Source organism: Helicoverpa zea, chromosome 5 (genome assembly GCF_022581195.2).
Source record: "Helicoverpa zea isolate HzStark_Cry1AcR chromosome 5, ilHelZeax1.1, whole genome shotgun sequence".
Taxonomy (NCBI): domain Eukaryota; kingdom Metazoa; phylum Arthropoda; class Insecta; order Lepidoptera; family Noctuidae; genus Helicoverpa; species Helicoverpa zea.
Window position 1 is genome coordinate 12,299,513 of NC_061456.1, and position 17,621 is coordinate 12,317,133.

General features: G+C 38.7%; 1 protein-coding gene across 1 annotated transcript; it reads right to left on the reverse strand.

Moving 5' to 3' along the window:
* Positions 1–8,586: 8,586 nt before the first annotated feature.
* LOC124630587 (elongation of very long chain fatty acids protein AAEL008004-like) lies at positions 8,587–17,216 on the reverse strand. Its single transcript, XM_047164549.1, has 6 exons — positions 17,006–17,216; positions 15,782–15,972; positions 14,879–14,959; positions 10,763–10,925; positions 10,348–10,484; positions 8,587–9,396 (listed from the first exon to the last, which is right to left on the reverse strand). Exons 1-6 carry the CDS (start codon positions 17,061–17,063, stop codon positions 9,202–9,204), a joined length of 825 nt encoding a protein of 274 aa, XP_047020505.1. The 5' UTR covers positions 17,064–17,216; the 3' UTR covers positions 8,587–9,201.
* Between the last annotated feature and the right edge of the window lie 405 nt (positions 17,217–17,621).

The window sequence follows — 17,621 nt, forward strand, 5'->3', positions numbered from 1 at the left end:
TCTAAATATCGTTAAAATCACATTAGCTCAAGTTTACCGACAACATATAGCTTTTCTGTCATTTTCTTATAGATTGACATAGCTAACACATTATTTCATCAAGAAAAAAAAACTTTTCAAATCAAATGCCAATTAAGTAAATTCTTAAATAGACAAGACAGTGAGATTTGCATAAAAAATTCATTTACATAAAAAAAGTCATCGTATTTTGGAATTCAATTAGTTCAAGTCATTGACATTGTTGCGCAGATATTGATAAACGTACCTTATTCCAGAGGCATAAAGTTGAAAATCGTACTACATACGTACTACTAACTATAGGGCTTTTTGGACTACGCTTTATATTCAGTTTTTCTCTGTGTAGTTGAAGTGGCTAAAAATTAGGAGTTAGTTGTTTAGCCTTGGAGAAAGAAGGGAAAACTCAGTGATTTATGTACTTAATTTGCATACGTTTTCGCTGTTACGTAGTAAAATTATACCAATTCCTCATTGTTGTCGAAAAAGGTGTCACGTTTTGAACATGTGCGTTAACTTTTGGTTGGATTGCCTGTCACGTTGCTTCCTACTGAAGCATATAAGAATTTGAATTATATATCTGGTAGGAAATGGTTAGAATAAAAAAAACACACGAATAACTTTTAAATAAATATACAGTAAACGCAGCAAATAAATATACAGCATGTTTTGCTTATTTAAATAAAATTTGAATTATTGACTATAAAAAATTTAATCCGAGGATCGATTTTCATTACAATTAAATATCGACTATTAGAGCTATTGTGAAATCTGATGTAATCAATTGTGAAATAACAAAACATAGGTAGGTACATGTGTAGACAAACGTGTGTGTGTATTATGTGAGAGATGATCATAAAAAATATTCCTTAAGAAGAGGCAGATCCTAATAATCGTTGAGGAGTTTTCTTGACTCAAAATAATATATTCCAAATATGGGTAATCAATAGCTATACTACATGACGACCTCGATACCAGCTCTTGAATCTACCAACTAAGATAGAATTGCTTGGGCCACTTTGGAAATGAAAAACTAAGACAAGATAGACCCCAAAATGTCCGTCCTTTACCAGTCCTATGTATTTTTTTCTGAGAAAAAATATTGGAACATGCTTCCTTAGGTACGTTTATTAATAAATGGCAAGTTTTGCCTTTCAAAAAAAGATGCGCAATTGCGTAACAATAATGTAAAACTGGAATAACCGAAGGGAGGATCGCTCCTTGTTTTGGAAGTTCATTAAAAAAGGAAAGCAAGTTTAATACCTATGAGATTAGATTTATTGAATAAAGCCACAAATGGAGACAGTGGTGGAAGTTGTACCACATAATTATTATTTTATTTTACTTCTTACTTATATTATAAATGTGAAAGTTTGTGAGAATGTATGGATGTATGTTTGTTATTCAATCACGCAAAAACGGCTGTACCGATTTGATTTAAATTCGGTATGTAGATAGGTGATACCCTGGATTAACACATAGGTTACTTTTTATTAACACACCACGCGGGCGAAGCCGCTGGCGGAAGCTAGTATACAATATAGGCACATTAGCGGCTAGCGCCTGTCAGTTTATAAAAGCAAAATGGCACAGGTATAACAATGTGCATTATTATACAGGACTATTGGTCGCGGTAGGTCGCTACGCTACGTACAAAGTCCACAATTTTGTTACAAAAACTGTGATAAATGAAGAACCGCTTGAACGATTTTGTGCAAAATTTACATAAACTTATCAACTAAATAGTCCAAACAAAGCCTAAACATTTGGTTTGGATAGGTGAGACCGTTCTTGAGTTATAAAATTACTAACGAAAAGTGGCATTAATTTTTATAACATTTTTATGTCCCTGTAAGTATAAGTCAAACAGGGGTATGAGACAGGATCATTTCAAGAAGTTTTTGACTTCAGAAACTTTTTTTTTTCAGATTAAAAATAATGTGGCTAGTTTTAGCAAATCCTAACAATCCTTCACTGTGTTCGAGGAAAAATCAATCAAAAAATATCAGAGATATCGCATCAGTGTAGGTAATTTTCAGGATATGCTTAGTAGTAGTATACATATAAGAGTGTGCGAGAGCAGGCTCTCCACAGTACCTGGCGTGTCCGCTGGAGGGCGCCACAGTGTCGTGCACAGTGTCGAGCACGGCGGCGAGCGCCGTCAGTAGCGCGGCGGTCATCTCCGGCGCCGGACGTTGTGCGAGAGCAGGCTCTAGTAGCCATTAGTAGTAGTAGTGCTGCGGATACCTCCCGCTTTATGCGTAGAATCTGCCCCGGCGAAGATGACACCAACGCTGATAGGCAACCGGTAGTGGCGGATTCGGCGGGGCAGTGAAGTCTTGTGATAGGCTTAGGGCGACGACAGAGGTCAAAAGTGCTCGTCAGCCATTCACTGCATCCAAAACCTTCTCCAGTCGTGGCGGCTCTCCATTCCACTGGGAATAGAGGGTGGAGGGCGAGAGAGTGCGTCTGTGTCTGCGCAAACACTTACGCACTTAAATATTTCACGCGCAACTGACTGCTTCTGGTTACTGGATCCTGATAAAAGACCTGCGGCGATGGGCTGAAGTAGAGAGATTGGGTTGTGGTGCACACCCGGCTTTGTCTGAAGCCTGCACGTACGGCAGCCTAAGGAGAGTGGTCGTTTCTGCACTGCACTTGGGACAACAGTGTGGATTGGGCAGCACCTTAGGTGATGAAGCAACCCTATTTAGGGAGGCACTGCTTCCCCCGCTCAGCCGGGGAGGGGGCTAGAAAAGGTGTCCTGAAAAAATGCTTGTCCCGTCAAATTGGGGGAGTAGCAACCGCGGCTGCTTAGGCACCCCATTACTCGCGGTCGACGTAACAAGAAAAATAAGATAAAAACATCATTTATGACATTTGGCGCATGGAACGTGCGTACATTAATCGATAATGACGGAAACCTTTGCCCGGAGCGTAAAACTGCTGTCGTAGCACGTGAACATGCTCGATACAATGTAGACGTGGCAGCTTTAAGCGAAACACGCTTAGCTGACCAAGGCGAACTCGAGGAAATCGGCGGTGGTTTTACATTCTTCTGGAAAGGAAGACCCCAAAGTGAACGAAGGTTAGCTGGCGTAGGGTTTGCCATCAAATCCACCATCGTAAAAAAACTGCCAGAATGTCCACAATACATCTCGGACCGCATTATCACATTACGCCTTCACCTACCAAACGACAACTACCTGAATGTGATAAGCGTATACGCACCAACAATGAGTAACGAGGACAGTGTCAAAGATCAGTTTTATGAAGAACTTTGCCAATGCCTTACCAGCATACGTTCAAACGAACAAATACTGCTGCTAGGCGATTTCAACGCGAGGGTTGGCAGAGATTCTGAGTCGTGGCCGGGCGTGATGGGAAATAATGGTGTGGGCAATATGAATAGTAACGGACAATTACTACTCACACTCTGTGCCCAATTCGACCTCACCATCACAAACACTCTGTTTAGGCTTCGCGACAAATTCAAAACCACCTGGATGCACCCGCGTTCTAAACACTGGCACCTCCTCGATTACGCGATAACGCGACGAAGGGACATCTCCCAGGTGCATATCACACGCGTTATGCGCGGCGCGCACTGCTGGACAGACCACAGGCTTTTGGTAACTAAGTTGAGACTCCGCCTTCGTGAACCACGAAGACCCTGCAGGGCTAAATCAATATCTCTCAACTTAGATCGACTGGATTGTAAAGATCTTCAAGAAAAATACCAGAAAGGCCTAACAGATGCGCTAGATGTGTTTGATGCCCAGCAAGGTGACTTAATATCAAAATGGAAACAGATCTCATCCACCGTACTGACTGTGGCTACGGAAACCATAGGATACAAAAAACGAAACAACGAGGACTGGTTTGACCAGAATGATAGGGTCTGAAACTGAAGCATTCAAACAGCATCGTGTACTCATAAAGCGTAATGAAGGAAATCATAAATCCAGTCAAGAAGTCCGAAGTAGTGGTGATTCCTTAAGGAAATTAACGAGGAAGATGAAAGATGGATGGTGGCTTGAAAAGGCAAAAAGGATACAGTGGCTTGCAGATACCCATCAACTAGGCGCTTTCTATGAAGAAATGCGTAAGTTGATTGGCGTTTCCATAAAAAACTGCACTCCGTTAAGATCCCTAGATGATTCCCAAAAGCTCACTGCTAAGCAGGATATACTTGATCGTTGGGCAGAGCCCTTTAACCACCTGCTCAATGTAGATCGATCAGCAGATCTTGAGCATATAAGGCGTATCCATCCTCTGCCGCTGAATGAGTCGCTTGCTGAACCACTAACTTTTGCTGAAGTCGTTCAAGCCATCAAAGAGCAGAAAAATAAAAAAGCAGTTGGCGTTGATAACATCGCCGGAGAACTGCTGAAATACGGAGGGGAGCAACTTCATACTTACATCTGGCAAATTTTTGATCGCATTTGGAACGAGGAAACAATACCACCTGAATTTAAAATATCCCGTATACAGACACTGTATAAAAACAAAGGAGACCGTTCCGACTGCAACTCCTACCGGGGTATATCGCTCCTCTCTGTCTCTGGGAAGATATTTGCCAGAGTTCTTCTCAACCGGCTTTTACCAGTCTCCGAAGCCATATTGCCAGAAACTCAGTTTGGGTTTCGACCTAACAGGGGCACCGGCGAAGCCATCTTTTCCATCAGGCAACTCCAGGAAAAAAGCCGAGAACAAGGCCAACCTTTGTGTATGTGCTTCGTGGACTTAGAAAAAGCTTTTGACTGCGTGCCGAGGGAAGCCCTCTGGACTTTACTGGCAAAATTAGGTTGTCCTGAGAAGTTTGTGAGAATGATTCGCCTTCTGCACGACGAGATGACCTGCTGTGTTACCTATAATGGTGACCAGTCAGAGTTCTTTCCTGTCACCTGTGGGGTCAAACAAGGTTGTGTGCTTGCGCCAACACTGTTTGCTCTCTACTTTTCTGTCGTTGTCAGTGAAGCACTCAAACAAACTTCTGCTGGAATCAAAATACGTTTCAGGACTGATGGGGGACTTTTCAACCTGGCCAGATTAAAAGCATATACTAAAGTATCTCATGCTCTTATAACGGAGATCATGTACGCTGATGATCTGTGTTTTGTTACCAACTCTGCACAAGAGCTCCAGAACCTGATGACTAACCTTCAGGAAGTCTGTTGTCGTTTCGGTCTAAAAATCAGTGTTAAGAAAACTGAGGTAATGGCAATCGACTCTCAAGGAGCTACAGAACCTATCAAGGTAAACATTGGCGATACTGAGCTGAAGCAAGTGAATACCTTCAAATATCTGGGCAGCACAATTAAATCCAAGTGTGACCTTGATACCGAAATAAACCATCGCATTGGCGCTGCATCAGCTGCTTTCGGTAAATTACGAGCCAAGGTCTTACACACACATGATTTGAAGCTTTCGACAAAAATCTCCGTTTACAAGGCCATAGTCCTCCCAAATCTTTTATACTCGGCTGAAACATGGGTCCTCTATCGGAAACATATACGGGCGCTGGACCGATTTCATCTAAAGTGCATAAGAGACATTCTGAAAATCAAATGGTCGGATCGGATTAGAAATACCGAAGTGCTACGACGCGCGAATGTCTGCGGCATAGAAGCGTACCTGATGCGGCGACAGCTCAGATGGTGCGGTCATGTTCTACGCACGGATGATGATAGGGTGGCCAAACGCATCTTCTTTTCTGAACTCCAGAACGGCAGACGGAAACAAGGTGGCCAGTTCTTACGCTTCAAGGATGTTCAGAAAAGACACATGAAAAGGTGCAACATTGATCCTCAGAACTGGGAGACAAAAGCCATTTGCCGCCCTGAATGGAGAGGCCTACTAAAAAATGCGATCAAAGATTTCGAAGAGCAAAGGAAATCCGCACTGGATGCGAAGCGTGATGCTCTTAAGGCTAAAACACCAGTAGCCATTCGTTATAACTACGTGGACGTATCCTAACGTGCAGCCAATGCTCGCGCACATTTACACATAAAATAGGGTACTGCAGCCATCAAAGGGCGCATAGAAGAGCTGATCATCCTAGCTCTTCTCTCAATGATAACTGAAAGCAGTCACCATAGCCGAAATCGGCAGGGAAGTATATACATATAAAGAGGAATTGACCTTTTGTTTGTTGATTTCGCTTTTTTAAGTTTGTTAATAAGTTTATGAAGTTGAGAGCATTGTATCTATTAAAAAAAAAAACATATTATTGAAAATTGTTTTGATAAAAAACATACCTACTTATCGAATTTAATTGTTTTATGGGACAAAAATATCGTAGGTAAAATTAATCAAACTTGCCTATTAATACGATCTTTCATAATAGTTTTTAAATACCTATGAGGATTTAATGGCATTTGAGCCCCTTAAAATATTTTATTTTATTCTGGTTTTCAGTATTTGTTGTTGTTTTTTTTTTATACCTTACCACAGACTTGGGGTCCGCGGTTTTAATTACATTTTTTTTAACTTAATTATAATTTGAGTCGTCTTGGCCACAAACTTATCGCTTATCACTTCACAAACTTATGTCTACTGTCTTAAGACTATGTGAGTCCACCGCGGATTTATGTACTTAGTTTAAATATATACAGATATACATTTTTTTATATATTACACTATACTTAACACTACACATGGACTTAGGCAACTTAGTTTGACACGATTATGGGACAGGAACGGATTGGGGATTGGTCTCATTTCCCGCTAGCGACTAGGGACTTTGCGAGTGCTAGTAGGGCTAACATGACAGTGGAGTCTCGATGTTGCATGGCCGTCTTGAGGTTGTATTCGACGACCGTTTTTATTGGCGCGTTCATCGCTCGCTTAATGAAACGGCCAGTGGCATTGTCGGCGTCATCTGTGTAGTAGACGCAGCTAGCCGTATGTCTCGACACTGCCACTACCGCGTGGGAGACGCTGTCATGAATTTGGAGCCTCCTGGACTTAGTGTTTATGATGACGACGCTGTCGTATGTCAGTCCCTGAGCCTCATGAATGGTTAAGGTACGCGACCCTTCACCGGACCCGTATCCCTGGCTAATAAGATAAGATTTCTCTTCTTGCGTATGAACCAGGAATAGGGTGTTTTGGGCGGTGTTCGGTATTTGCGCTCCCGTAAAACCCTTCAAGCTCAGGGAATGAACATGAGACAGCGACGTTTTGGAGGAGTATATACCTGAGTATATCTCGCTGAGTGCGAAGGCTACATCCATCGGGTTACGGTGGGTGCAGTATTTGTTGTTAAAGCGCCAACAATAATCTTCATCTATGAAAACTTCAACTGTCTATTACGGTTCTTAAAATACGGCCTGAACCTGATCTCATCATCTGGGGGCACGGCACTCATGCTCGTGGCCAAGTCAATATTATTATAATGTGAACAAAACTATTGTCACAAAATATTGATTTATTATTACAAATTAAGTTGAGGAGTTGGCTTCTACGCGATCTCAAAACTTTTTACGGTAGAAGATTGCGTATTAAGACTTGGTTTTGTTTACATTTGATATTTTTTGGGGGATAAATCTTGTGGCACATTATAGGTCTCAGCACACATATGGGATCGGAAAGGGATCGTAACCGTAACGCCTTTCGCCTCGCTGTCAACCAGGCGTCAACCTACCGTATGCACGTAACGAAAGCGTATCAGCAGCGCAACTGTACGTCAACTCGGCTAGGCGACACCGCGCTTACGCCTCGCCGCCCCCTGGCTGACGCGCAACACGAATGAAATACTCCTTGCGAATGGCGGCGTCTTTAGCAGGCAAGTCGCGGGAGGGGAAAGGGGAAAGGGTGGACGAAGAGATGTGAGCTCGGGTACGGAGAGACGTAAGCGCGGGGACGGAGAAACGTAAGCGCGGGGATGATGAGCCGTAAGCGCGGGAATTCAAGTTCGGAGCCTGTTCCGAGGCGAGGCGATTACGTTATTATTCCGATTAGTGTGCGTTGCAGTAGGGAGTTTAATACAAACCATTCTGAACGGCTCGAGGCGATACGGTGACGATCCCTTTCCGATCCCATAAGTGTGCTGAGACCCTATAGCAGCACCGCAACAGCACGACTGCAGCACGGCGTCGCCTCGAATTAAGACTACGGCTAGCTGCCAGCGTGCTAACCACGCGCTGTCCGCTCGCCGTCGGCGCGCCGGGCCGCGCGCCGGCCGCGAGGTGTAAGCTTGCTGTCACCGCAAACTCAATATTATTTTAAGACGATTATGATTGATGTTATGATTATGATTGGCTCGGAGTCGGCGCGCAATTAGCACGCCGTCGGCGCGCTGTACGCATGAGGTCCGCTCGCTTGCAGCACGCGGGCGGCGAGTCGAGTTGTGTGGAAGCGGCAAGCACGCTGACTGCTCGCCGTTGGCTTTTTCATATTGACATTACGAAATATATTATAATATACACGATTTAACGCTCTAAATTGAATGACAACTTAAATGCTGGTGTGGAGGTGTGGAGCCGTGCTGTTGCGGTGCCGCTATAATGTGCCATAACCTTTAGTCTTTCTATAATCTACGTTTAGGCAGTAAATAAAAACACATACTTAATTAACATATTTTATTTCAAAATTATATCACTAAACAGAATCGTAACTTTTGTTACTACGTAGGCACTTTATTTACAGTTAAAAATTAAAAAATACTGCTACATAACCAGCTAGCCATTATATTTTATCCTAAGTAACAAAGTTATTTAAGTAAGAATCCTCTTGAAGAACTAAAGTTTCACTCCTAGTAACTAAGGTAGTACTTAAAAATAAGGTTTTTGTGCCACAATTTCATCGCATTCAGTAACACCTACTAAAATTGTTATAGCAAGTTGCACAATCTTACTTTTTCTCGCATTTTTCAATAACAGCACGAAAACGTATAAAATAAAATAATAACAAGGTATCTTAGATAAATAACAGGATTGGATCAATATAAAAATGAATGAAGCCATATAAAAATGGGATGAATTAAGATTTTCACAGTTTCGACATACATATTTAAGTAACTAATTTAAGCTCTAAATTAAAATCACAAACAATCTTATTATAACATTGCTTACACAACAACTTAAAATGTCATATAAGTTTCAATTCCACCTAGGTACTCCACAAAAGCAGAAAATTACAGCAGTTAACTGACACTCAAATCTCGCTCTTATTCTTATTACTTCAAAGTTCTTTTTCGCAGACGGTGACGAACCGTTTCTTGCTCCCTTGGACGTAGCTATTGTAGTAGAATTTGCCGAACATATAGAAGAAAGCCATGCAGTTAAACATGACGAGCCAGCTCAGGTACTTGGGGTAGTTGCAACTGCTCGAAGATAGGCTGTTGACGTTTAAGTAGACCACGAGGCAGAACTGGATCTGGAAGAAAATGTAAATTAAAGTGAAAACAGATTTGGATTGAAAAAGTCTGATCTGAACAGAAAACCTATTCCGTCTTACCACAAAAACTTTTAAACGTCAGTTTATGCCTTGTCTAAAAAAATGTCAAATTATGACGTTGACATATGGTTCATTTTGCAGCCAAAATTTTATTAGACAAGTGTAAAACAGGGTTTAAAGTTTTTGTAGTAAGGCCCTTACAATCGATCTCGTTTTCAATTTTAAACACTGGCCGGCTTATTATAAAACGTGCACTGCAAAAATGACCGATTTAATTGCTAGCTTTGTACCATAATATTGAAGAAAGTTAATGATTTAAACCTAGCACTAAAACCACTTTAAAGATACTTTTTAAAACTGTTAGACCTAATACATAGTTGATTGCGATTCGGTTTGGGGTCATATTAAAAGTTGGAGACGATGGGGCCGTAAACATCTATCTTCATTAAAACTATATAAGGTGCTTTATTATTACCTGCCAGGACTTGAATGGAGGGTAGTATTGCGTTTATAGATTACAATAGTAAATATAATTTATTGATTATTTTTCATATTTTTTTTATAAAAAAAAATACGAATAAATTTGACTTAATTGATTAGTTTAAAACCATCCAGCAGAGTTGCGCGTTGCCACTCTTGCAGAACAGATAGAAAGAGATAGCAGTTGTTTCCATTGACGAAGCGACAATACGCGCGTAATTTGTGAACCACGTTATGCAGAGTACAGCCAATGTTAATTTAACTTGTTTACTGTCTCAAATTGAATTGACGGTTCCGGGGAACGAAATTTCTTCACTATTGTAATCAATAAACGCAATACTACCCCCCATTCAAGTCCTGGCAGGTAATAATAAAGCACCTTATATATTTTTGATAGCAGTCAAAAGGTAGACAGATAAAAGCCTAAGATCAAAGTGTCAGTTTCCTTACCAGCTGCATGGTGGTAAGGTGTTTCTTCCACCACAGGTACTTCTGGTACTGAGGTCCGAGACCCGAGATCAGGTAGTAAGTGTACATGACTACGTGGATAAACGCGTTGATGGAACCCTCAGGTACTGCTTGCCCTCCTGAAAAGAATGAGATAAAAAATTTATTAGCCAAAGCTAGCAAAAGTATCAGGAGGATAAAGTTTAGCATTTAATAGTGTTTACAATTTTATATAGAACTGTTTCTTCAAATCATACAGATAGAAATGTGTTGCTGAGGAGTTTGTTCTACGATTTCTTCTCCGCAGCAAATACACATAGGAAGTGGAGAAAGGCTTTGGGTCTGTCTTTTGTAAACTAGATTTTCAAAAAGTGATGATTTTCAGCCTTTGTACAAATAGGTACTTTTTGCCACCAACCTGCAGCATATTTAACTCCAATCCACCCAATAACCGGCATGATCGTGTGATGGTACAAATGTAGGAAGGAAATCTGTCTCTCCTTCTTTCTTAACACGAAGAAGACCGTATCAAGCAGTTCCGTGATCTTCGCGAAGAAAAACCACCACACTCCTGATGCCCACTGGAAAATAAAAGCATAATAAGTTAGAAGGGGTATTATTTTCACCACAAATTATGCTTATTTTGATTTGGAAACTAGTTTTCGCCGACGGTTTCCCGCGTCCCGTGGTAACTATTTCGCACACTAAATGGCATATTTGTAAAGGAATATGTTATTTAATCTGACAGAGACTATGGAAAGTAAGCAGCTTGGAACAGCAACATACGTACGCATTTTTTTCTTTCAAATTAAGGCATCTGAAGAATAAAAATACTAATTCCACATTGAGTTTGCCAAATCTCCAAGACTTTCATTTTCTCTTTTTAGGGTTCCGTAGCCAAAATGGCAAAAACGGAACCCTTATAGTTTCGTCATGTCCGTCTGTCCGTCTGTCCGTCTGTCCGTCTGTCACAGCCGATTTACTCGGAAACTATAAGTACTACAGTGATGAAATTTGATGGGAATATGTGTTGTATGAACCGCTACAAAAATATGACACTAAATAGTAAAAAAAAGAATTGGGGGTGGGGCCCCCCATACATGTAACTGAGGGATGAAATTTTTTTTTTCGATGTACATACCCGTGTGGGGTATCAATGGAAAGGTCTTTTAAAATGATATAAAGTTTTCTAAAAAACATTTTTCTTAAAGTGAACGGTTTTTGAGATATCAGCTCTCAAAGTCGTAAAAAGTATGTCCCCCCCCCTCTATTTTTATAACTACGGGGTATAAAATTCTAAAAAAAATAGAGGTGATGCATGCTAATTAACTCTTTCAACGATTTTTGGTTTGATCAAAGTATCTCTTATAGTTTTTGAGATAGGTTGATTTAACTGTAATTTACGGAACCCTTCGTGCACGAGTCCGACTCGCACTTGGCCGGTTTTTATATTTATCGCCCTTGAGTTATTCCCAACCTCAATGTCAGTTAAACCACAGGTAAGTGAGAACAATTTCTCAGACTTTTGCCACCAAAAACCCATATTATTAAACAATTTCTGACTAACATAAAAAAACAGTGTCACAATGTTCTTGTAATCCGTATTACTTATTAAGGTCAAAGTGACGCATCATGAGATTCCGACGGATCAGCGAAAATAAATGTTGACATAATCAATATTTTTTCTACGTGATGTTTCTGTATAATTATTATTATAGTAGTTATTTGTATATCAATCAAAAATTAGAGTGTTGCTAAGTGATAGTGGAATATCCTCAATTTTTTTGCTGCTTTTTTCCATCATTTATTCGTGATACACAGCGTATGCTTATAGCTTTTTGCTTACGTACTTTATATTTGTCTTTTTTGTACAATGTGCATACAAGGAACTTTGCGGTATTATGCATTTGGGGTCTTTATTATGCCCATGTTACATTGATGAAAAGTTAATCTTTAGCACATGAGAATCTATTAACATAACTTCGCTTAACTTCGAAGGAAGACCATGCGAGTTATTGAGTACGACTTTCATCTTCTCGATGTGCCCTCGTAAAAAAGTGAATATTATAGATCAGTGAAACGAAAAAAATCCAAACTTTCACCTTCATAATCATCAACTTAATTATCAACATTATCACAAAAATCACGTAGGTAGCCTAATTAATAAAAGTTGCCCGACAGCTTAAATAATAATTAAAATTCAATTATTGGCACATACTTAAAATTCCGTCACGAGTCAAACTTTAGGTATAGGCACTGCCAAATATCATGTTTAGCCATTTCTCGTGGCATGCTTTACAAGCAGTGACTGCCAGTTTGATCCCTTCAACCTAGTTACCCGAGCAATGCGATACACCTTGGTGGTCAGACTTTTTGGATTTTGTGGTGATGACTGTCTAAGATGTCGGGACAAATTATCATCTGCCTAGCTTTTTCCCAACTATATTGGGGTTGACTTCAAGTTTAATCAGATGCGGCTGAGTACAAGTGTTTTACATGGAGCCTGACTGACCCCTTCAACACAGTTACCCGAGCAACACATTACACCTTGGTGACTTTTTGGATTCTGAGATAACGACTGTCAAAGAAGTAACAAATGACAGTCATTATTTTGCTTATGGTTTCAAACAATAGCCCTTACACACGAAATGTACTAAAAATAAAATCACGGTAGCGGAACCACCGAAAAGAGAATGGGATTTTATAAAAAAATAAATAACTTGTATATTTAGATTACATTAAGGAGAACAACTATCTTCGATACTGATAAATATTTCATCGTTAATTCCTTTGTTTATATAATAAATGATTCAGTTAAAATATTCAGGAAAAAAACAAAACAGTGCTTTCAAGTCTTAAAACATTGCACGGGTCGTTAAGGTTAAGATGTAGCAGCCAACCCAAAATGAGTGGAAGAATATTTATTATAATTACATATTAAATATTTTTTTATTATAAAATCTCTGCAGTACCTTGGATAGTAAACATAGTGACTCTGCCTAATATATCCCTAGTCGTATCAAAATAAGTCGTGGTGGCCTAGTAAGTAAAGAAGTGGGTGTGGGTTCGATTCCAGGCAAGTACCAATGCAACTTTTCTAAGTTTGTATGTACTTTTTAAGTATTACTTGGACACCAACGGCTGATAAAGAAGTGAAGGAAAACATCTTGAGGAAACCTGGACTATAAAGTCTGAAATCACCAACCCGCATTGAGCAAGCGTGGTGATTAATGCTCAATCCTTCTCCGTGTGAGAGTAGGACTGTGCCCAGCAGTGGGACGATAAAAAAAACCCTGTAACAGTATCAAAATACTTTAACACTTCCAAAATCCTTTAATATAAATATGTAAGTACCTTTGTGATATTCATTAAGTATTGCCTACACGAATCGTACACATTAATTTACATTTTCAATGGATTGCCTAAAGATACAACAGAAAATTACTCAACTTTTTTCATTGTCAAAAGATTCATTGATTAAAATAATTAGAAGGTATTTGAAGACAATATCAAATGATGAAAGATTGACATTGAGAATAATATTAAGAGCTCACCAATTGTTTGTTTTGACTTTTATATTTTTTTCTTGACTCTGGATTAAAGAATCCAAACTGTAGTTAGAACTATAAATCAGGCACCTCCAATTATAATAGAAACCAAGATTTGGATTTTCTATGAGAGCGTTAAAATCAACTAGGAAGATTTTAAAGTATAAATTAATTCGAGAAAAAAAAATAGTTTGTCGTAAAACAATAAAAAAATCCTTTGAAAACTATGCATTGTTTCTGAAGGTGTAAGTTTTTGTTAGATTTCTATAACAAGTTACTCTGTAAAGATTAAATATTTGCAATGTATAAAATGAGGATATAATGATGTACTCTCAGTAAGGACTTGTTTTGTTAATATTTAAAGGTTTTACATTAAAACACAGGCAAACGTTATTTACAAAAAGTAAGAACATAACACTTAGGTGAGAAGTTCAAGCATTATGTTGAACTGAAACCGCCAATTTACAGTCATAAAAATTTTCCTTCTATTCAATATCATCATCTTTTAGCCGTCAAACCTTCTTCTATAACCTTCTACGTTGTTTGTTTTTAAGTTCCATGGCTACACTCGTACTAGTCTTTTTTCACTACAAGGGATTTTATGGTGGGAAGGAATCATGCATGTTTCGGGTAGCACGTTAAAGTAGTGCATCCGTAGGTTCCAGCTGTCATTTGAAAATAATTATTTTATAAACGTTACAGATTCTTGATTATGACGATGATTATAGGTCATTGCCATTGTTTTTGTCGAGCTCCCCAGGTACCTGGATTGAGGAGGACAGAGAGGCAGTAGCTCCTTGTATAACACTTGTTCTCAGCTGCAACCAGACCGGAAGCCGACCCCCGTATGGTTATGAAAAAGCTAGGCAGATGGAAGTATTTTACAGTATAATAGACACAACCTTATTATATGACTCCTATTAACTGTAATTGTGATTCACGTATCTAATGTTTATAATTGTAAATGAAAATATATTATGACTTACTTTCATAGCCCTCGGGCTGTCCGAGTAATCTACTGAATAGCATTTGTTGTCATAGCTTTCTGTGAAGAAGTAGCTCAGACCCTGAAAGAACATAAATAATAATAAGTATTAAATAACTTACGTAAGTTTATAGTCAAATAACCAGAGACTAGTATACAATTAAAATATATGACTAAACATATCTCATTGTTTTAATAAATAATACAACACTATTTTACAAAAATGTACACGTTTTTGTGAGAGTTAGATGAGAATTATGTATAAAATACAAAAACAGGAAATAATATAATATAATATTCCTGTCAAAAGCTATAATATTCCTGGCATGTTTCATCAAAATGTATGCAGTAGTTTCTGCACGAAAGAAGAACAAACATCCATACACACAGACTTTTTTTTTATAATACTAGTATTAAGTAAGCGGTTACTAGTAGCTTTTGACTGCCTCGTTGGTCTAGTGGTCGCAAGCGCGGTTGCAGTGCTCGAGGTCTCGTGTTCGATTCCCGGGTCGGGCCGAAATCGCTTTGTGGGTTTTCTTAAACTTTCACAAAACAGCGCGTAGTCTGGAAGTTGGTGATTGATTCACCCGTGCATCGGAGAGCACGTAAATGTCGGTCCTGCGCCTGATCTCTTTCCGGTCGTGTCGGAATGCCGTCCCATCGGGTTATGAGAGTGAAGGAATAGGGAGTGCACCCGTGTCTGCGCAAATGCTTGTGCACTATAATATGTCCTGCGCAGCTGGCTGATCTTCTTAAATGAGAACAGCCGCCGTGGCCGAAATTGGCCGTGGACGCCATTATTATTAAGTAAGAACCACATCTTTAAGGCTCTACTGCCGGAGAAAATACATAACCCCCCTTCTTACACAGTCAGTTAACAAAACCAAATTAAACTCATACTCACAATGATAGTCATAAACAGACTCAATGCTATCTGGAAGACATTGTAGACCATGACTAACAGTTTCAAGTTATATGGCTTCTTATCCTTCATGTATCTTGGGCCAGCTTTCGTGCAGAAGTAGAGGTATGTGGCCAGTATTGTGAGCAGGGGCCCGGGGCCTGATACTAGCCACCAGTCTTTTGTGCGAGGATCTGGAAAAGAGACATGGTATATGGTTAGGATTTGAGAGGTATTTTTAACCCGCTTATATTAGCTTCACTTGTATGTAAGTGTATGTAAGAAAATCTTGGAATCTTAATGTGTCCCACTTCCCGGTCTTCGATTAGGATCCAATTTTGCACCCGCTCTGAGTTTTGATGACAATACATAACTAGCAAACAAACGTCATTACAAATCCAATTAATCCAAAAAAAAAAATGAGCGTGCTAACAGCGAGTTTTTTTTACTACTTTATTTTAATCCTCCTGTAAATATGTAGTACTATCTTCCATCAGCGTTTACGCCCCTGTATCGTGGGAATTATTTAGTGCACCGAGGTAAAGTAGTCTATAGCATTCAGTAGATTTACTTGGATAAACCCACTGAAATGTTCTTAATTCTTTTTAATAGCGCTTTCTACCAAAGAAATTGTTTAATTTTATAAGATTTCCAACCAGGTGAACTTATTAACTTAAAATAGTTACCAATGCAGACAAGAGTTCTCATTATTTAAATTACATAATTTAAAAAAATAATAATATGGCATTCAAAATAAATCAAGAACAATGAGGTTGAAAATCACAGAAATTACTCTGGGGGAACTGGGAGTTGAACCCATCCATTAGTTATATAAAATATTCAAAACGTGTTGTACAACAGTGCAAGCAAATATCATTAGAAGGACAATCGAAATTTGCCATTTTCATTGTGTAATTGAAAAAAAAATCTTTTCGGTTAGTACGAATACAGAAAATAGAAAGGCACTACATAATCATTATTTAGTTTAATTTATTTTGGGAAACGAAATGCGTTCGAAACGAAAAACCTATACTATTTTTCGTTTCGCTATCACCTCAAGACTTTTTAATAGATTTTAATAAGTACATATATATTTGGGAATATAAACAATATTATACACACTTTACGGTCATTCATTTCCTATTAAACATTAAAAGAAAACAAAATTCATTATTAATTTTATATTTCAAATATAAATTGTAAAATATTAAAAAATAAGTATCTTACCCGACAATTCTTCGAATACATATTTGTATCCATTCATCGCATGCTGTACCACCGCCATTTTTTTTTAATTTATTTTAATAATTTAAAATAAGAACTAAAATAACCACCACAATTTGACAACTAGTTTATTCACCTAAATCTCATTAACTAATCTATATTGCAAGTAAATATTTTTCACTTGACCAGCGATCTGCGCAAGCGACTCTTACGGACTAACAATCATTAACGTAATTTAAGTTTTATATTTCACCAGGTTTTTCGATGATCGCACGGGTCATACTGTTGACGAAGATTTTTTATAAATGGTAAAAACTTTTATTTCAGAATTATATTGTACAAACTAGGTAGGTACTTCATTTCGGGAGAAAATCTTTTTTTTTATTATTTTTATAGAAAAGGTTTTTGATAAAAATTTTTACACCTATAGCTATAATGGTACCTGTCTTATTAAGGGAGTATTGGATTACCAGGGTTAACTGGGTTGAGGAAGTCAGATAGGCAGTCGTTCCTGTTAAAGCTGCATGTGGTTAGACTAAAAGCCGACCCAACATAGTTGGGTAAAGGCTAGGCAGATGAGATGAACTATAGTGTAATAATATCGAATAATAAATGAAGG

Bases quoted from the DNA above. Each gene is read 5' to 3' on its own strand.
- LOC124630587 (XM_047164549.1), bottom strand. From the start codon at position 17,063: ATGGCGGTGGTACAGCATGCGATGAATGGATACAAATATGTATTCGAA. The intron at 15,973-17,005 runs GTAAGATACTTA...TCTCTTTTCCAG, and splicing joins TGTATTCGAAGAATTGTCGG to ATCCTCGCACAAAAGACTGG. The intron at 14,960-15,781 runs GTGAGTATGAGT...ATGTTCTTTCAG, and splicing joins GTCTGTTTATGACTATCATT to GGTCTGAGCTACTTCTTCAC.